The 21,580-nt window shown below is 41.7% G+C and overlaps 1 protein-coding gene across 4 annotated transcripts in view; it reads right to left on the reverse strand.

The window, feature by feature from the left end:
- The window catches only part of ETV6 (ETS variant 6), a 130,760-nt gene that overhangs the window by 8,866 nt on the left and 100,314 nt on the right, over positions 1–21,580 (reverse strand). For all 4 annotated transcript variants that reach the window (XM_017835395.1, XM_017835394.1, XM_017835396.1 and 1 more), the window contains 3 exons: positions 20,909–21,073; positions 17,836–17,970; positions 12,640–13,182 (listed from right to left, as the gene is read on the reverse strand). In XM_017835395.1, coding sequence (XP_017690884.1) covers positions 12,640–13,182; positions 17,836–17,970; positions 20,909–21,073 — 843 coding nt within the window. The remainder of the gene's footprint in view (positions 1–12,639; positions 13,183–17,835; positions 17,971–20,908; positions 21,074–21,580) is intronic.

Raw genomic sequence — 21,580 nt, forward strand, 5'->3', positions numbered from 1 at the left:
AAGAAGAGATAGGATTCAAGTGCAGATTTGTTTTTTGTTGTTCATTTAATTTTTAGAATGGATTCAGGGTAAGCTTGAATATAAATATACCTCAAATGAGAAGAACTCAGATCTGCACCTTCAGATCTTCACAAGGAAGTCCTAAGTGACCAAGGACTTGGTCCCATATTCTAAACTGACTGAGCTGCTCAGACTTGCAGAGGTATTTAGTAGGCTGGTGGAATTTGCAAAAAACCACAACCACCAAAGTATGTTAGACTGCTGTTTGCTTCAACGAGAAAACTGAAAATCCTTGAAACCTCTGCTTGGTTCCTACAACCACTTAAAAACTTGTTTTCAAACAGTATAGTTGTCTATCAGCAAGTTTAGATATATGACTCAGTTGCAATAATTTAATGAGCATCAGGGCAACTATGGTAACTGTGTCTCAAGCCACTGCAAATAGGAAATAAAAACCATTAAACACCAATAGGAAAGATTCAGCTCCCTGCATTTCTTCTCACCAGAGCTGAGAGCTATGAGCATGCACAGTGTAAGTTATCGTGGACCAGCTGATGCCTTGCAGCACACTTTAGTTATGTATGAGCTCTGTTTGCAGAGTACCTAAATGAGCTTGCCTGCTTTCAAGTTTCACAAGGGAGACCTTTAGGAATTTGAGCATGGGCACTCTGGGACTTTTTTGTTTGATTTTAACCACAGATGATTTACACCCTAAGTATCTTTCTCCACAGACTGCATGGTAAAAAAGTAAAAAGGTCCTGGAAGGGTCTACTAACTGACAGAGGATCAGCAAACGAAATAATCTACCAATAGGCCAGCAGAAACCATCTTTAATAGAATATTACAGACTACAGGTCAAAGACTACCTGATAACTCTTAGAGACTGTAATGCATTTGGATTATAGTAGAACCCATTTGAAGTACACTGCAAGACTATGAAATAGGTCAAAACCCAAGAGGAGGTAATGGTAGAAAATGCTTTTAAAAGGAGCTTTTCCACTGAGAAAAGAGGTATTTTCACAAAAGGCTGGTGAAGATGATGGACAATGCTCTCAGGCACATGGTGGGATTCCTGGGGCTGTCCTGTGCAGGGGTCAGCAGCTGGACTTTGATGGTCCTTGTGGGTGCCTTCTAACTCAGGATATTCTGTGATTCTGTGATATGGAAAGTTGCATCCTCCAGGAAGGTCAAAATTGTTATGCGAATTTTCAGGAAGGATAGAGAAACAGAGAGGAGAAGTTGTATGTGGATGGTTGTTTTTTAAGAGTAAATCACTTGTATGAGGAAAGTCTGGATGGTGTGAATGACTCCATGAGAACCAAATCACTTCCTTGGCTGTCAGAAGGCCTCAAAAAAACTTGCATGAGGGGACTCTCCACACGGTGTGTGTTGGATAGTGAGGAATGACAAGAAAGCACATGGATGTTTCTGAGGCCAACCAAGTTTAAAATTGTGGGAGTTTCAATACGAGAACTGAGTCAGGGCTGGTATCTAAATTGCATGCTGCAATTTCCTGCCTTTTGGCTACAATAAACTTACAGAGAAAATAATTGTGCCTCTGTAGCACGAGGAAACATCATTTCCCCCTAACACGCACATACGTTTTTTCTAAAATGAATTCAGGTGGTTGAACTTTGTACACTATGAAGGTAAACGGATTTAGCTGTGGGTAGAGCTGGGTCTAAGAGGCTTTAAGGTGATGCAGTATCAAACAACCTAGCCAGAGTGGGAAGGTGGCAAATGGCCCAGCAATGTGGCAGGCTCCTAAACACTGGAATTTCCAGGTCCTACCATTTTCTCCGCTGTACAGACTGAACTACATACTTAGCTGGGCATTAGGGCAAACTGTACCTTCAAATGGAGAGGAATGGCACAACCTTCCTCTTGCAGCTAGTGCTTCCGGAGGGACTTTTATAGTTATGCTTGAGGTAGTGATAAGGTGTAGAGTACTTAGCCGGTTCTCAAAATGTCTGTTATAAACACTGCCCTACATGTGCAAGAGGCAGCACTCCTGCAAATAACAGCTATGTATGGTACAGTCCTAAGGGTGGCAGACCTAGAGTAAAGCCTTGGGGGCTGCCTTTCCACTCAGTCTCTTGGCTGCTGCTTGCCTGCCATAGTTGACACATAAGAAGAACAGGCAGCTACCCAGCTCTGGAAAGGGTGGCGGAGACGAGATAGAGCAGTTGGGGTTTACAAAATATAAAGAAATCTCTCTCATAAACAGCAATTTTTACAGTTTAAATGCTGGCTTCAAACTCCACTCATAGCAGCACACTTGCCTACTTGCTGTAGTTTTAACCCCTCCTTTCACATAGCAGAAGTGCCCAAACCTCAGCCACTCTTCCTTGGCATGGTAAAATTCAAATTTCTCTTTTCTGGTGAAAAGCTCTGTTTACTTACAGCACAGCGTTGGTAATGCTACATAAAAGGGGAGACTATAAATATTGTCATTAAGAATCCCTTGTGACACTCAAATAGGCACTGTGAGTCTGTATTACAGATTCTTCATTTCGCATATTGTTTAAGACTACAGGCACAGTCTTCTGAATATACACCTAAAGAACACTGGCATGTAAATACTTCCTAATGGCCATATGATAAAATATCCCTTAGAATTGAAATACCATCTCAAAATGATCTGTAAATTAAATATTACGGATCTTAGGTTCCTAGTATTTTGACATTTGTCCAGCCATTATGAATGACTTCTCTAGTATCATTTGGCCAAGGTCATCTTCACGTCACGGTAGTGAGAGGTCTTACATTTTTCCTCCCTAGGACTAAATAATGCTGTTAACAGTATAGGCATATACTAAAGACCTCTTTTGTTCAGAATATAACATTCCCATGCAACATTTCTTAAAATACACACTGTATCTGAGACCTCTGTTGTTTAAAAGAGACCTATGGCGCAGAGCTGGCCCTCTTCTCGTATCAACTACCAAAATCCTCTCGTAACCACAGAAATGTTTTGCAAGACCCACTCACATCTTGCACTGAAGATCATTACATAAAATGCATTTGATCTGGCTACTGAATGACTTGGAACCCAAAGTGGCTTCACAGAGGAAGAGATGCCAAAGTAACATTATCATATTCCCTCTGACATCAGCTGAGGCCTTACCCCTTGCTGAGTAGGTCAGCCTAAAATTTCTCCAGCATGATACCATTTGACTTAAATGGTTCTGTGATTTCTACCAGTTCTCCCCAGCTCTCTAACCCTAACCCTTTATTTTACAAGGTGGTTTGTGCTTCAGCTGCTTTTCTTTAGAGTGATGCAAACAACGGCTGTTCACAACTGAAAGTAATGAACAGGATTTCTCTAGAAGTTCTCTAGTACTCTGGTTTCTGTAAGCACACCTGAAGCATGTGTGAAGCTCAAATGGTGACGCTCACGGTATCAAAATGATGAACTGATAAAATTCAGCTGGTGCAAGAAGAAGGTCCTGATGTCCCTTCCATTTTATCCTCCATTCTTGCTGCTGCTTACCTCGTGCTAGCTCTATTGTTAAGATTTCTCTGTGAGCTGACTTAAATCACTTCAACAGAAGAAAACAAACCCCACAAAAAACATCAGACATCTTTCTGTTATTTCTGCAGGCAGGAAGATCTGATGAATTCTAATGCCAGGACAAAGAAGGTGGCAAGACTTCACTGGCAGAGCAGGCAAGGGTGGGCAGAAAAGAGGCAGAGGCACAGGAGGTCCCACTGACCTTCAGCCTGTCTGTGACCATGCCCCTTGCTGGAGAAAGTCAGTAAGTCTTTGAGAAGACAACACTACTTTGGAGCATCTGGATTTGTTTAAATTGTAGCTAGAACCAAGAAAACACAAAGGTTATTGGCTGTTGTTGGAAAATAAAAAAGACTGAGAGAGAACTCCTAAGTCCTGGAGTGGTTTACGCTTGGCGTGGAGATGAGCTGTAACTGCACTTTCACCACATCGTTAACTGTGCAATAGGCACAGCTCTCTGACAAGTCAAATGACTCTTTTGGCTACCTAACTGGTGCATGTAGTTCATCAGACTGGCTGATACTGTAATGTCTTTCAGGAGTACAATGACAACTACTCAGTTAACTCGCTTTCATCACGCAAATGGAGAGGGAGGAAAAATAAAGCTGTTGCAAAGGAGAGGAAAGACATATGGATAGGCCTTATCAAATCAGCTCCTGTACTCTTGCTGAAAACCTCTTCCATGGCAAAAAAACCAACTGGGAAACAGACAGCACACTGAGAAAGAAAGATAAGTTGAGCAACACACCTGGTGCAGGTAGCTCGCCTTGCAAGCTGCAGTTTGAGATGCAGATTGAGCTCTGGGTGGGAGCCCAGAGAGACCAAGAGGTGGTGAACTGCCAACCCTCTGCGTAACAAAGGGCATGAAGATGGGTGGTACCAGTGAGCTGGATGGACACTGAGAGACACAGCCAGAGCCAAAGACTCCAGAGGAGGTGTGAGACTTGCCTGGGGGTAGACTGTGAGGGGATAGCCCAGGGGTTCTTTTGTTGGGGGTCCTCCTTGGAGGCACAGAATAAATGTTGTTGCACAGAATAAATGGCTTTATGGAACTAGACATCTACAATGGGAAAACTAGGGTAAAACCAGTAAGGAAACCAGGTCTGACTGTGTGAGTGGGGTGTGTGGGAGCCACGCAGGGACTCATCAGTCACTGGAGCCGCCCGCGGTGAAGGGACTTAGGTCCCAGCAGTGAAAGTCTCCCACCCTGGGAGTGTGACTGCCAGAGAGTCTGGGAATGGTCAGACTGGGGAGACTTCTTTAACAGACAAGCTACAGTAGAATTACTGCTGTGTTGAAACACAATCCAGCCTCAGTATCTATCCATGGCATATTTATTTTAGCAGACCAAACTAGAAGAAAAAAGTAGCCAAGTCTCATGATTAAGGGGTCAAATGGCTCTGAGGACTGGGGGAGCACTGACGCTGAGATAGAGCAGTCCTGCTCACCATTGTTTGTTAATCCATGTTCAGGTTACTGCAGGAAAATAGTTTTCTTTCCATGAATGTTGCTGCTGGAAGCAGGATGTTAAGCTGGTACAGTAAAGCCAAGATTTTTTGTGGAGAAACCTCTTGACAGACCACTGTTTGTTCAACTCTACATTCAAGCTGGGGCTGAGGATAGAGGTTGCCAGATCACAATACAACAGTTGTATGTTGCTTCTGTTTTACAAGAAAAATACTGAGTGGGAGATCAGGCATAAGGAGAGCAGAAACCTGAGATAGTCGTGCTGCTAACAGTTGTGCTGTGTGGTTGTAAAAATAACACAGCAAGATGAGGCCAAGCTCTGTCTTTGGCAGTAAAAACATATACAGGAAAGGAGGATCCAAAAGCTTCATATCCCTCATGTGGTCATAGAAAAGAGCACTCAAATCACAAAGAATATGTAATAGATGGGGGACAGACCGTCTGATAGATGAAGACTTTGAAAGCTACAGTCTGTTGTACTAAGAAAGTCTTTTTTCTTCCTGTCCTGTTCTGCTTCATCCCCCCATCCCCACCAAACAGAGTGACATTTTCAGTATTATTTCAAGGGCCGTTCTTTTCCTGCTCTACCACAGTGGTAGAAAAGACTCTTGCTAAAGAAACCCGCCTCTGATTCTCTTGTGGCTTTTCCTCACATTTTTTGCTCATGAAGGGTAATGACCAGAGAAAGGGAAATTCAACTTCTGCCTGCTCACATGCACATCTTACAAACACCTCACAAACTCTTTGACATCAGACCACTTTAGTGATGGGAATTTAAGAATTAAGAATGAAGCTTTACCCTTGGAGCTGTACTTCAGAGAAGCTGGCAAAAGCAGGAGTGACTTAACTGCAGCAAAGGCATTACCAACAAGAGCAATAATTTTTAACACCACAACATGAGAATCTCTGCTGTATTCTGACAGTTCAGCCTTGGGTTTAGACTCCTGGTTTTGGTTTTGTTTTTTTTTCTTCCAGCCTGTGCTAGACTACTACACATGAACCTCACTTTTGTGTTCCATCAGAAAGCCCTGAGTACTCTGAGAGGTGTGAGCATGGCTGGAGGACGTGGCTCCTGGTGTGCTCCCAGAAGTCCCTCCTGAAGGGATGTCGTAAGTCGTAAACCTGCAATTTCTCATAGGTCCCTTGGAGAAAATTGAAATGTGACCTCTCCTTCTTGGGATTAAATCTCCACATTGAGACACAGCCAAACTCTCCCTTCCTTTCCCTCAATGGAGATGGAAACCAGTAGTCTAACCAGTTTAACGGTGTGCATTTGAATTAATGTAAACTGACAGAAACCTATGCATGCCACTTCTAACTGACTAGTATTAAAGACAGACTTATATAGGCCTGTCTCTGAAGATAGTGTAGTATCAATACTGTAAACATGATAGTGCATTTTCCTCGCTTAACTAAGAGGATTCGAAGTGATTCAAGTTTGCTTTGTAGAAGAAAATCTGAATTATCAACACAACTCTAGCCTGAAGAAAGCATGCAATATACAGGGAAAATAATGTTTTCATGAAAGGGCAAGTTTCTTAAAAAAAAGTGTGTAACATCCTGCTGATCCCAAGGGATGCTTAGGATACTCTGAATCCACTTATATGTCTAGCTGTCATATGTAAAAGCTGCAGTTCAGTAATGAGAAGAATGGAATGAAATCTAAATGACCAAGCTTTCCTCTGGCTTGGTCAGTCCTGGCATCTGAGTGTACCCAAACAAGCCCTGACTGCAAATTTCTGCTTCTGTAACTGTGCAGTAAGAGTATAGGCAGCTGTGAAGCAAGACACTTCACAGAAAATCTACAACCACCTATCCAAGCTATTGCCATTCAGCTATTGCTTCAGCTTGAGTGTCATTAGTTAAACTGGCACGGAAGGCACACTTTCATGCTGAAATTAATTGTTAATGCTACGTTATAATATATAGTTATAATGAAAACTTCTCCTATGAATATGAACTCTAAGAGCTTTGACTCTCACTCATACTTCAGTGTCTATAGTAGTCTGGCTTTCCACAAGGGCCTTGAAATAGACATGGCGTATAGTGGAAATGTAGAAGTGTACATGACTGCAAGGGCAAGTGATTAAACAAGGCCAGTGACATTATCATTGTCATATCCAAATGGGAGTGACAGGGCAGCACTACACCAAGATTTTCAGGTTCTTCAAAGGCTCTGATCTGTCTGTATGAGTTGCTGCCCTACAGAAAGGAAGCTCAGCTGCCTGGAAAGCAGGCACTGAACCCTCACCACTTACAACTCAGTATGCTAAAGTGAACTACTGTTTTGGTTTTCTGTAGTTTGCCAGTCTGTAACTTGTAACTATTCAGCTGCTGCGACTGTCTTGTAAAAGCTGTCCCCTAAGTCTGCTTTACAAAAGCCCACCAGTCACAACTGTGCTGTCAAATCCTGCTGGCATCATAAATCATGACAGTGATGAGGACAACATTGGCAGTCTCAGGCGTGCATACAGGTAGGCAATGTTATGTGCTGTCCTAAAAAACAGCTGTGTGTTTGATACACCACAGGATATTGTTTGCCCTCCTGGCTGTCAGGGCAGACTGGTGACTCATGCTGAGCCTGATGTTGACCAGCACACCTAGATCCCTCTCTGCAGGGCTGCTCTCCAGTTATTTCTCTCCCCAATTATATTTGTGCTTGGCAATTACTCCACCCCAGGTCCAGAATCTACCAGCTGGACTTGTTAAATTTCATCCCATCAATCCCAATGTTCCAATCTATAGAGACCCCTCTGCAAGGCATCTTGTCCCTCAAAAGAGTCAACAGCATCTCCCAGCTTGGTATCATCTGTAAACTTGTTGAAGTTGCATTCAACTTCTGCATTCAGATCGTTGATAAATACATTGAACAGGCCTTGCCCTAGAATTGAGCCCTGAGGAACACCACTGATGATTGGTTGCCAGATAGATGTAGCCCTGTTCATTACAACCCTTTGAGCTCTGCCCTTCAGCCAATTATTCACACAGTGCACTGTGAATCCACTCATCCCACAGCCATGCAACTTGTCCATAAGGATGTTGTGAGGGACAGTAGCAAAAGCCTTACTAAAATCCAGAACAACTATATCCACCACCTTCCCTTCATTCACTAGGTGGGTGACCTTATCATACAAAGATATCAAATTAATTAAACAGGACTTACCCTTTGTAGACCTGTGCTGACTGTGCCCAATGACTCCATTGTTCTTTAAATGCCTTTCAACAGTACCCAGTATAATCTTTTCCGTAATTTTTTCCAGCCCTTCTCTGAAGGCTAATGGTATCGGTTACAAAACTTGTAACTTTGAAGTTGTGCTTAGGTTTTTAACCTCTTTACATAGGCATAACTGTTCTTTGCTTCCTTTTCACCCTCCCTCCCCACCATCCAGCATATGCTATTGCATAGTTAACTGTGCCTGTACAGCTATTTTGCACAGAAAGAAAAATAAACTAGTGTGGTGTAACACATTATAAATAATAAAGTGCATTTGCACAAAGGATTTTGCTGGTACTATGAGTTAAAAAAACCAAAAGATCATCCTTACAACTTGACACAGTTGTAAATGCTACATTGACACATCTGGAGCAAATGCAGGCACTGGGGCTCTGGTCATGGTAGCCAAGTTGAAGAGACACTGCTGAGGTGCTGTGATATAAAGTTTGGTGTCTTTTGATATTTAAGCTCTAAATGTCTACTGTTACAACTCTGCCTTTAGATTTTTCTCCCCACCAAATGCAGTGCAGAATCAAAAGCAATAGGCAGGGTCAGGCTCTGCAGAGGAATAGCAATGCTCATCCTTCTAAGTTGCTTGTATGAATGGGATAGGTCTGCTTCAGACACACATAGAGTGAACTCAGACCTTAAAGCATTTTACTGGGTCCTGATTCCAACAGGACAATTAGTCCTTGGGGGGAGTCCAACCGAACCTGTCAGTGCTCTAGAACAGCACTCTGCCTTTCACACCTACGCAGTCATTTTGTTAGTATCTGTACCGGGCAGTGCTTGAGTAAAGGAGTTGTTATATTTCTATCCCAAAGTTTCAGCACCAGCGTCTGCTGTGGATTAGTGAACAAGCATTTCAGCCCCAGAGAGCTAGTACAGAAGCTCTGAAAGATGAGCTAAAGAAATCAATCTTTTGGCATTTTTGCCTGGCTGACACTCGTTTCTCTTCTTAAAGAGAGAAAAGGTCACTGGGAGCTGAAAATCCCAGGAACCTGCTCGGTAATGTATTTCCCCTCACAAGAAACATCCAGAACTGTATTAGTTTTAAGTCACTTAATCAAAAGTAACTACCAGCATGTCTTTAGATTAATTTGGATGTTTCTAAGACAATCTCTATATGATAAAGGTTAGGATGAAACTAACCTGGTTGTAGTTGGATAATCCTGTAACAGCCTCTTGCAGGGATTCCTGTGTCTTCTTTTAAGCCACTAACAGGTTTCTGGTGAGATCTAATGTCAGTTCCCATTTTCCTGCATACTAACAAGCTGAGGTGGACATGGATATATATTAAATGAAGTTTTGTGGTGAAAATCTGCCCTGGCTAAAGTCAACAGCAGTGCTCCCAAGGAAGGATGTGGGAACAGAACTTCAGGATGGCTGCAGAAAGCATTTCTGGTAGCTTTGGTTCCACCGGGACTGCAAAGACTGCCTCAGCCATGATGCACTATGAATGCCTGTAAATGCAATAACTCCCACCTCTCCTTGAACCTTGGGGAAGTACCTTTCACAAGATATCAAAGTCCTAAAATGTTTGTTAAGAAAACTTTCACAGTCAGAGGTTTGTGAGGCGTAGAATTTCCAGTCTGCAGAAGGGCTAATTTCAGGTGCCCCTTCTTGACTGAAACTGCCACCACGTTAAAAAAAAAAAAAAGAAACAGAAAAAAAAAAGAAAAAAAGATATCTCTGTTTCCCCTCACAGAGAGAAATCCCTGGAGATTGTTTGGGGAGAACCAAGATTGACTAATTAAAAAAATTCAGAGCTAAAAGTAAGCCATGTACTGCCTGCTTGCTAGAGTCCAAGTTAGGAACTGACTACCAGCAGTGTTGCTGTTTTGAATTAGCAGTTCCAGTGGGGAAAACTGTCCATTACACTGCTCTGCAAAACTTGACTTCTGAGTTATTTTTAATATTTTAATATTTTTACATGCTGTTAACTAGATGACTGCTGATGCTTGAGTTACTTAGTTTACCCCTTGCCTGATGTATTTACAGGGGATGCAAATCTGCCTTTTGATCATCCCAACACAATGACCTCTAGTTCTGACAAAGTTACAGAAAGACTTGTGCATACTGTGTTCAGAAGATAGCTAAACATAATTTTTAAAATCAACTCTAGCCAATGATGAGTAATATAAAGATACTTTATGCCTCTGGCTTTGCTAGAAAAGTGTTAAATGGCTTTAGAAAATAAGATCTTCAACTTGAAATTCTTTGCTGTAAAAGGGAAAGTCCTTTACCACAAAAATTAATATTTTGAAAAATGATATTACATAAAAAAGTAGGAAAGATTAGTTAGCCAGTGAGTTTCGTTTGACAGAAAGTCCCGAGCTCTACTGACTGATGAAAAATAGATTCACGCTGATATAAAAAAGAAATTAAATAACTTTCTGGCAAGAGCTCTAAATTGAAGGCTGTGAGATGGGTGGAAAGCAGGTAGACAGGTATGTACTTTCTTTTTAGGAGGCCTAAGTATATTCTGCCATTGAATTCAACAGCTCTGATGAAGTTGAAAGGCATGAAACATGGGCCATCTAAACGTTTGGTAGTAATCCGTTTTTTTGTCACCTTTAAATTGGCTGTGACCTCTTCAGAGGGTGTATCTACAGTCCAGGGGCCATTACAATCCAACCAGAATAGCACTGCCTTGTGCCTGTGCAGCAGGTGAGGCTTGTTGGCATTTACAATTAAAGGACATGGGGCACTGATGGAAGTACACTGGCGAATTCATCAGTAGAAATCTCATAAATCTAACCATGAGCCATGTACTTCCCCAATCCCTGACCATAAAGCACAGCCTTCATCTGAACTGAATGCCTGAATATGCTTCAGGTCTTTCTGGCATGAAATACTTCACCAACTATTTAAGACATACCACCCATGCTGGTGGGTCTACGCAAAGCCGTGGGACTGCAAGTGAAAGCACCTAAGCCTGCAAATATAACATTTTAAGTACATACTACTACATACTTGTCAAGCAACTGTGTTAGGCCCAAATATCCATGGGCTTGGGCTCTGTTGCCCTGAGAACAACATAGGAATGGAAAGGACATGGAAGTACCAGTTACAGGGCTGGTGTCACTGGACCCAGTGCACAAACTGCAGAAACCAAAGATGCCCAATTATGTAAGAAAAAAATTAAAAAATTATCCCATCACCCGCTCCCCATATTTTTTCTTCATTTCATTTCAGACAAGGCTTTATTCTTACAGAATGTTTCCTTCTGAAAAATAAAAATTAACAACCCCCTTGATCTTCCAGTAATACTTTCTGGGAAAGAAATCTCCATCGATGCAACCAGCAGAGTATTTTCTCTGCCACAACATTATTTCTTAACTTGCTGAGAACAGTGTGGGTAATAAAAATCAAAAGGAGGGAACCAAGTGTCAGCCAGGCAAAAATGCCAAAAGACTAATTTCTTTCTATTATGTGAAAGGATCATGGTCCTTGTTATGCTTGATGTTGACTAGATGGTAAGATATGTATCTTTGGAATTTAAAGTGGTAAGTCTTAAGAAAATAGAAAATCTTCCTCATTAAAGCTGAGGCAGCACCACATCTGTAACAAATTTAAGGCATGTAAGGATAAAAAAGAACAAGGTGTTTTAAAATGTACCTCTGTGGACATGTGTAATACCCCACAGGAACTGGGTATCACGTTAGGTTACTGCTAACATAAATACATGGAATGTTTTTGGGTGTGGTGTGTACTTACAAATTTTTCTCAAAAGAAATTGATTACTGGGGCATTCAGCATATTTCTGAAGTGGCTGGATTCCCCTTGGCCCTCTCCCTATCTATTTATAGTTCCCTTACCAGTACAAGAAGCATCTTCTGTAACCTCAGCTTCCTGAGTCAGTCTATTGTGATGTCAGTTATTTACAATAACAAAATTGAGACAATGCCTGTGGCTTGCATGGGACAAAGACAACCTTTGTTTCTGTAAAAAGGGACAATCCTAGTGTGAGAAGCACAGGAAAGGCTACGAAGCAGGACTCCTAGGTGGTATTTCATTAATCCTGCCAGCTCTATAATGGGCTGGACATTGCACTGACAGAGGTTTTTTTCCTTTCCATGGGATTGGACACTAATGTGAATGCAACTTTTGGAAAACTACTTCTCTGCAGGACAAGGCTTTGGAGATAGGTATCTTGTGAAACAAATGGATTGCTAGTGGGTAGAGAGGCAGTGAGTGTCAGGATGCAAATGATTCAATACCAATTACACGTTCTGTGGTCACAGGCAAGTCATTCTGCACCTCTGCTGACCTGTCATGAAACTGTTTTATTAATATTTAACTGTCTAAGCCACAGATGTAGTGAAATTTGCAGAATGCCAGTAAACTCTTGAGGTCACAGAGTAGCAAAAGAAAACGAGAAGCATGGTTAGTTATGAATGAAGAGCATCAACTTTGGTGCAGCCTCAAGAATGTCACTTACCTGCTATTCTTCCAATTGGCATTGCATGGTCCTCAGGAGGGGATACAGACACCATGATGTGGTTCATATAAGCTAACTCTTCTCGGTGGGACAGGTTGATTGGCTTTACTTCCCTGTGCAGCCCATCCTCAGACAACCTTGGTGGTTTGAAATCGGAGTGCCTGGGGTTCAGTATCAAAGGATGCATGATAGGGCTGGGCATCAGCTGGATGACCCTGGTGTTCTCCTGGCGAGGGCTGGAGGGCTTCTGGAGCACCTCAGAAGGAGGCGGGCAGTGGTTGTTTTCTACTGGGGACACTGAGAGAGGATAAGGCTCTTGCTGGTTGTTCTCATGCTGATGCCTTGTTCCCGGCACCCTGTCGGCTGGGGAGAGGCGACGGATAGTGTTGTCCATAGGGGACTTGAGTGGTCGCTGATCGGGATCTGGTGATGGACGGTGGTTGTTACTGATGGGCGATCTAGAACGATGCAACAGTTCAATGGTTGGGGGGTTGTGGTGGACTGTTTCTGTGGATGGTCTTGAAGGTCTCTGGACAAAGCTATCTGTGGAGAAAAAATACAGATTGTCTACACTGTGAGCAAGGTGTAGGAACTAACTCTCCAACTCCTAGCCAGGCTTACTGGGTACTGCTGTCAGCTTGGAAATGTTGACCTACAGATGCCCAGAAAAACATCATGTAAGTGCAGATAGTTACTACTACACATAATGAAATCAGTACTGTGAAACAATCTCCTTCCACCACCATGTATCAATAGTTCCTGGAGAAATATGTTAAGAGAAATCCCATTATGAGAAGCTGACCAGTACATATGTGAAGAGTAAAATCTGATTTAGTTGTACTAATTCTGTTTCTGTGCAAATGCTTTGAAACTTATCTCCTGCCATTCGTATCTCTATGTGTGGTTCCTGTTACTGTACCACCATGACAACAGTAGAAGGTAGAAGGCAAAGACAAAAAGGGAAAATGTCTGCAGGAAAATATTGGGCTGTAAGTTCTAGATGGTAGAGGGCTCAGGTCAAGGCAGAGAATAACTCAGTCTGAAATACAGACTGGGTTATTTAAAAAAAATCACTGGTAGGAAGCTCTTTGTGAAACACTAGCTAAATTTTATCCCTGCCTTCATTTTAAGAGCATGTAACATCTACATAAGGATATTTTCATCTTCTTTTGTTTAGTCTATGCTGTCTACTGATGGGTTGTCCCATATAAGCACTTACATGTCTTCATAGCAGGAGGACTTCTAGCATCATGTTTGCATAATCATACTTGCCCAGCTATGATGCTTAACAGTAGGGGGGAGATAAACCACAGCTCTAGGTCAGTGTCTACGTACTAACAATCCTCTCACAAAATTAAAATGTTTGCCAGTGCAAACTTTCAGGTTAAGGCCATCAGTTTTGACTTGGGAAATTACTGACAAAGAGGAAAATACCACTGGAGCACAGTGACTAACAGGTCTTTATCCGAAAAACAAAGATCAAATTTCAGTGCTGTTTGTTGAAAGCCTTGGATGATGACAGAAGAATACGTGAGTACGTGTCAAAAGCTCAAACGAGCAGCTGCTTATTTGTGGCTGCTGGTTTGTTCACTCCATTTTCTCTGATCCTTTAAGGATTCTTTTGCTCTCTTGTCAAGGCAGTGATACCTGCTGAAGACCCCAGACTGCCCACAGTGAAGACCCCAGGGCTCCCACTGCCCTGGAACCCAGGCAGGCATTGGGAAAGGGAAAGGTGTGAACAGGAAAAGCTCAAGTCCTGAGAAAATGTAGTGCAAGGCAGTGACATAGCACAAATCCTTTTCCCTACTCAACAGTCTGTTCATGCTAAAGTCTACAGGAAAACCTGAAATTTTAGGCAGAACCTACATTGCTCCAGAACACTTACTGCACACACCTGTGGTCCCAGACAAGAAAAATCCGTTTGTAGAGCTATTTAAGACATTCACAATGAAACAGCTGGAGGACATGAAATTTCAGAACTATATATTGTTGTTGTTTAAATGCAGTTTTAAATACAATCTGGCCAGATAATGTGGAATAGCCCAAATGAAAGAAGATCAAAGAGGAATTAACTTACAACTGTACCTACTTCTGTGACTGTCTTTTCTTAAAGTCTCCTTTCTTTGCCACAATAGAAAGGAAATCAACCCCCAAATTTTATTCAGCATCCTATCTTCTACAGACCATCCACCCTCATCATGGTATATTCAAATGCCCTGTGCTCATTCTTGGCATGTAAATATAGACCAGAATATTGTATTGTTTGTCCTACTTATTTAAAGTGCCTTGGCAGAGGGGAGCAGCTATCTTTAAAGTAGAAAGGGATGCCTTGCCGTGCTTTCCATCAAGCTCTCTGTAAACGTTAGTTGGCTCTGACAACTAACGTTTCTCCAAAGAGAAATGGACCTTTCTGTCTGCTTCCAAACCATGGTGATACTGAACCTGGACAGAGTGGAGAGAAGGCAGAGACTGAGGAACTCTTTAAAAAGCAGTAAGAGGAAAAACCACAAATGGGTACACACTAGAGGTTCACTTTCCACCAAGATCTTCCTCTTTAAATACTTAACAAAAGAATCACCTCATGGCCAAAGATGCTGTTTGCCATAAAAGAATTCCAATTCAGCTCCAAGCAGTTCCACTGCCACAAATGACCCTGAGTAGAATAAAATCCTCATCATTCATTTCTTGGCACATCTGATGACTGTAGTTTGAGCACACATGGTATATCATTTCATGGAGCACTAGATTCACTCATCAGTCTGGCTCTTCATTCAGAATGATCAACACTCTTTTCTTGAAGAGAAGGCTGTGAAAGGAAATTCATCTCCCAGGAAATTTGCTGACCTATCTGATCCATATAGGGATGGGTGGGGCTGCACTTAACTTGGGGAAGGAGCAATTGCTGGCATGACAATCCCAAAGACTGGCACTCTTTGCTTACCCACAAAAGTGCAGGGAATGACAGTGTAACCTTCCTGTATGGCATCTCATTAAATGACTCAGAGCTCCCTCAGAAGGACCAATGGAGATGTAGGTAATTCACTTTCCACTGGTCATCCCTGTACAGGGACAGAGCATTCCAAGGCAATGCTAATGCATCTTGGAGATATTCTGAACTGCAATTAATTTCAAACAGCCAAACCCCCTTTGTTTGAGCCTAGCAAAAAGCCACTATATGTAAATGAAAGCATTTAGAAGCAGGATCATAAGTATAATCTATTAGAAAACAGCCAAAAGACCCAGAAAATTGAAAAAGATCACTGGAGTAAGGAGGGATTCTAAAAAAAAATACCTCACCTATGAAGTTTAACCACTCAATATTGTGCCAAGGTAACACCTGTCCCCTCTGTCACAGTTTGTGAGTTAGCCAGGGTTAAGTTCTGCTCCTCACAGTCATTCTCCTTTTTTTACTAAGTTGCAATTTGCTGAGGGAAAATGAAAACTTAATTGTGCTAGTTTTTCCCAAGTGACTCTGTGAAATAGGAAGAAGTAATGTTAAAATACATAAATAAATAAATTCACCTGCCTATAAATTCTTGGCATAGAGATTTTTTGATTGCTCAGTCTTGTGACAGCAAACTAGTTTCTTTTGCTTGTTTTGAAGTTTCTCTCACAGCAAACCAAGAACTAATTTTTGTCATTATAAAGAGAAGTTTTAAGTAATAGCACAGAGTTTCCTAAGCAAAAACACTGGTGCTATCAGCAGCCAGAGTGTTGTAAGGAAGAAATCAAAGTTGTTTCTTAATCGCTACATTATAAAGGACTTATGTTTTAAGTGATACACTTGAAAGGCTGACTCATCATCCCTATGAAATCCTCTCTAGTGAAAGGTGCTCCATATGTTTAAGGTGGGAGTGTCTGAAAGAGCAGCTAGTTTGAAATTTAGAATGGGAACACACATGGGTGAAGGCCAAGCTTCAGGAAAAGACTGAGATTTTACTAATAGTCCCTGGAAAGTGACTGAATACACTAGACAACTCTCTTGCACAACTCCGCTAATTGAACCTCATCCTGACCTGTAGCGCCTTCACCTAAGCTGAAATAATTTACACAGCTGTGTGGAAAGACTTTGGAGTGTCCTTATTCCACCTGCTGTTGTCCTGCTCTTGGCTTAATTTTAGAGTTTTGCTGGTGCCATTTGATTCTGGCAGGGTCAGACTGGCTATAGGCAATTTATACAGGTCTGACAGTACCCCTGAATCCTCTCTCGCAATCCCATGTTGAATCTTCAAATAGATGCATATCAAATAGCATTAGTACATCTTTTATCCAGTTAGCACAGACTAGGGTGACATCCTAACTCACTTATGTTCTCTTCTGTTTACTTACAAAAGGAGTAACACCACTTTTGCCTAGATTTTTTTAAATTGAAAAAGTGAATTCTGCCTGATGCTTTGAAAAGGCCTTTGAAGAGGCCTAGGCTTTATATTTTTCTGTTATATACCAAAGAAACTCAAGAAGTACTTTAGTGTGTGTATTTTTAAAGAAAATAAAACTTCAATTTTCTATTGAAAGCAGCAGACTTACAATTTGATCTGTATGAATAACAAGTAGAAGAAGCCCAAGTATGAAATTCCACAAACTTACCTATTCTTTCTTCATCACCTCTGAGAGTTATGGTGTGTGTGGATACTACTAGACCTAAGTAAGTAATTTTGATAGTAAAAATGAAAGAAAACCTGCAGAAACCCCCTTCTCTCAATATGAGTTGCTCAACCAGCCCAAAAGCTGAGCAGCATGATGGGCTCCGTTCTAGGAACTCTGGCACGATGTTCAGATTGTCAGCCGAAGTGACTTCGAGTTAGATATTCCTCTCTGAGGCTGCCTTCTTCCTTGGTCTGCAAACAATTGCATTTACCTGCATCTCCAGGATACTAGAAGTCCATGAAGCAACTCTGTCTACCTAATTGAGTGCGAGGAAAAACGAATCAATGGGGTCAATAAAACTTTCTGCTTTTTAATCTGTATCTGGCATAGCTTTTAAAGAGGCTTTGGAAAGAGAACAAAATAATAGAAGACAAATGGAGAACATCTAGTTCACTCACTAGACCATTTGATTGTTCTAAAGCTATGGACACAAAGGGAGGAGAGTAGCTTTATTTAAGTTACACTGAAGCAAGAATTTGCATAATTCCTCACAGCCTTACTCTACTCGCCTCTCTAATAGCAGCTCCTGTAAGAATGAGACAGAGTTACCTTCATCATGATTCTGGTGTAATATGACCTCTGGTTGAGCATGGATAGAGTTCCCAGGGTGGAAGAAAGGTGTGAAGAGCATACGAGCTTTCCTTTGCTTCAGGATATGCTGAAGGAGTTCATATAAAACATCACCTGAAAGATAAACAGCAGGAAAAAGGAAACAAAAATGTACATGACTGATGAGAAGACTCATTTAGCCATCTGATGCATGAAGTCATGCCTCTTGGGTGCTATTTTCAGACCTAAAAATGCTTGCAGTAAAATCCTACATTTCACTGCTTTGCAACGTTCTTCTCTGAAAGGAAAAAAAGGCACATCACACCTCTGTGTGTGACTGTGGCAAAACAGGAGAACAACATTCCCTGGCATCGTAACTGTTCTGTCTTTCCTCAATGAAACAGACCACCGCATTATCTAGGAGACCAGTGCACTAACTGCTTATTTTGTGACTTTTATAAACCACATTGTGTGTTGATGCCCTTCTTCCAACAACATCTATATAAAACACATAGGTACTTACACATTTTGTCTGGTGTAACTGGTTGAACATTTCAAAGTGAAAATGTACATCACAGGGTAGGAAGTCTCGACTTTTAATTCTGCTTGCTCTCTTCTCTTTGTCACTGCTCATATTACAGAGGAACAGGTTGCAGCAATAACATATTAACTGAAAAGGAACTTGGGTTTCACTTAAGAAAACAGATTTTCTGGGAAAGTTATCTCAAGCGTGGGGATTTTTTTAGCAGTTGTTTCTACAAGATTGTAAGCTGCGCATCATTTGCTCCTTGTCTCTATAAACTGCCAATATTCTATTTGTGGACAAGTTTAGTTGCTTGGTGTGAAACAGTTAAAGCCATACTGCTTTCCATAGTTCGGCTTCCTTTATTTTTAACATCTTGGCTGCTTTTACTGTCTCAGCAGTGACTTTAGGGCATTTTTAAAAGGTGATTGCAATACCTGAAAATTCAATTAAAAACAAAGTCTCAAGAACCCAGTTACATGGCAGTCTAAAAAGTGATTTTACCACATACTTTCCATAATTGAATACAATAGTGGCATAATCATAACTAGTGCTGTAACACTCCAAGCAATAAGACAGCAAATTTGTACCTCTTTTGATTTGGCCTGACAGACTAGTGAAAATGTCCATAAAGCTGTCTGTCTTTCTTTTAGCTAACAAAACAGTTACACTTCTGCATCACCCAGGTGTAGTAATGCTAGCTAAGATGGTGAAAAGCATTTTTCATTCTCTCCCTCCTCTGCTGTCCCCCTTCCCTGGCCAGCCTGAACAGAACATCTGTGGGGCTGTGAGCCCATTTTATTGCTTGGACTGTGTGCAGTGGATGAGGTTCTCTTGGTTTAACCATGAGTGGAAACAATACAACTTTCATTTAGCTTCAGTCTTGGAAAACTTAATGCCTTTATGGCAAACATTATTTCACAGTTCTTAAATTTCATAGACAGTTAATTTCTGGGAAATACTGAGGTAATGTCCTACCTACAGTCATCTAAATTTTTAAGGACTTACTCAGATATCCTCTACAAGGTTTATTATCAAGGTTTATTATGGGGAACACACGAAGAGAAGAAAGAGAGAAAATGCAAAGGAGGAGGCCTTTAGTTTGGTTATTTCATTCTAAATTTAGGTAAATAACTGCTTAATCTTCTGCATAAAGTAAGACTTTCCAAGTCAGAGGCTCTTCCCTGGGAACACTTTATTTCTAGCCTACAAACATTTTCAATCCTGCTCATTTCAAGTGCCCTCACAACACAAAAAGGGGAATATACCTTCATAACTTCCACGCAGAAAAGTATAGTAAGGGGAGTTGCACACAACATACATAAAGGTGTCCCTTGCAGTCTTTGCCCACATCCCTGCATTCAACACTCCTTTTGCTTTAAGCAGGGCTAATTTTTTAGGAAAATGATTCCAAGTGGAGTACCAGAATTAAAAAAAAAAAAAAAAAAGAGACATTTCTTGGCATCAGTTCTCACTGACAACAGGCGCTAATGTTTGGCCTCTTCTTCCATACAAAATAAGCACATGCTTAAAAAACTTCATATACACTACATATAAGCAACAATTTGAGAGGCAGATTCTGCAGGAGGATGGCTGGGGAGAGTCACCAAGCAGGCTGGTGCAGAATTACTGCCACAGTTTGATTATCAGCTGGATCCAAGCAGCATCAGCTGTACTTCAGCACCTAGTGAGCCTTGCACTAGAAGCCTCCTCACAGCAATTCTGTCACCGCTTGGTCCAAGCTCTTTGATCACCTATGGTGATTGAATTACAAGCCTTTATATTTAACAGGAGTACCTTGTATGGTCACAAAAAAAAGCTCACAACTCATATTTAGTTAAACACCCCTGACAAAGGAGGGCAGATGCTTACTCTGACTGTAAAACTGGAGCAGACAGACTGCAGGGGATATAAATACAGGCAGGCAACATGCACATTTCTAAACCTTCTTTGTGAGTAAGTGAAGACATAATTTGAGCAATAGGCAGGACTGATTCACACATCTGTCTGTGCTGTGCCTTGGGTTGGATTCCAGCACATGAGAGAATATGGTAAAGTAAGGCAAAACCCACAGAGGCTGTTAAATAGAGGCAAAGTCCCCAAGTTTTGCAGTTGCTTTTAGCAGCACCTCAGCCAAGTTAACTGTGAGGCAAAATGCTAATACGGGCTGCTTAAAGATTAACTTGATTAACTTGCTGCTGTAGTTGGGTCTGTGAACAGATAAGCATTTACAGGGAAGAGCTGGAAGTCACAAAATGCTGCCAGAGAAGCTTGCTTTCTGGGAGTTCTGCAGGGAGTTTTACCTAATAAACAGGTTGGAGGTTTGAATTTGGATTTGCGCTCAAATATGCCGACAACTCAGGTGTATCAAGATTTCATTCCCTCTCTGTCCTTTTTGTCCTTGCCTCATACAAGTGTCCCCATCCTCTGTCTCCCCTCCCTTTCCCAGTCTACTCCAATAAAGGCGACCGTTTCCTCCTATGACCCTGTTCAGCTTCTGTTGCAGCTTCCTCTCTCTTTTCAATCACAGCTTCTGTAAAAAATTCTCACCCGAATGAGGAGACCTGTATCGGAAGTCCTCTTTGGTCAGGAGCAGCAGAGCCTTGCCGTTCATCTCGAAAGTGTTGCTCTCAATCGGCCTCAAGGAAAACTCCTTCTCCGCCCACCTGAGCCACTGTGCCACATCCTCCCTGCTCCAGTAAATGGGCTGCAAACCTGTGGCAGGAAGAGACCATGATTGTGTTACCAAATTGAGGCAAGGCAGAGGAATGTGGGTAAGTGTCAGTGAACCCCCCTTTCCTCCCACACCATAATGTACAAAGTCTCAGGGGAAAGTGTAGGAGAGGAATGTCGTATTGATGCAGAATTACTTTAAGCGCTGGACTGTGAAATATTTCATTAGCTTAGGCACCTTGGTTTATCTGTGACATACTGCGAAACAAGAACTGCCTCAGCATCCTGAAAAAAAGCTCCTAAGAAATTATTTCATTTCAGATTTCCACTGTGCAGTGGGGTTTTCCTCCAACTGCTCCTTGTAATATGCAGAGCAGGCAGCAGGCAAAGTCCTTGGCCCCATCCATCCTTGGTGTGTATCCTTTCATGGAAGAGAGGTGTGCTCTCTCTTCACACCCCTTGTAAATTTATGGACGAAAAATAACAAGAAGTTGTCAGATGCAAAAGAGCTGTGACTTCCCTATAGGTGGCTGGGGTCTGTAAGGAAGG

Source organism: Lepidothrix coronata, unplaced genomic scaffold, assembly GCF_001604755.1.
Source record: "Lepidothrix coronata isolate B3197 unplaced genomic scaffold, Lepidothrix_coronata-1.0 Scaffold255, whole genome shotgun sequence".
In the NCBI taxonomy this organism is placed as follows: domain Eukaryota; kingdom Metazoa; phylum Chordata; class Aves; order Passeriformes; family Pipridae; genus Lepidothrix; species Lepidothrix coronata.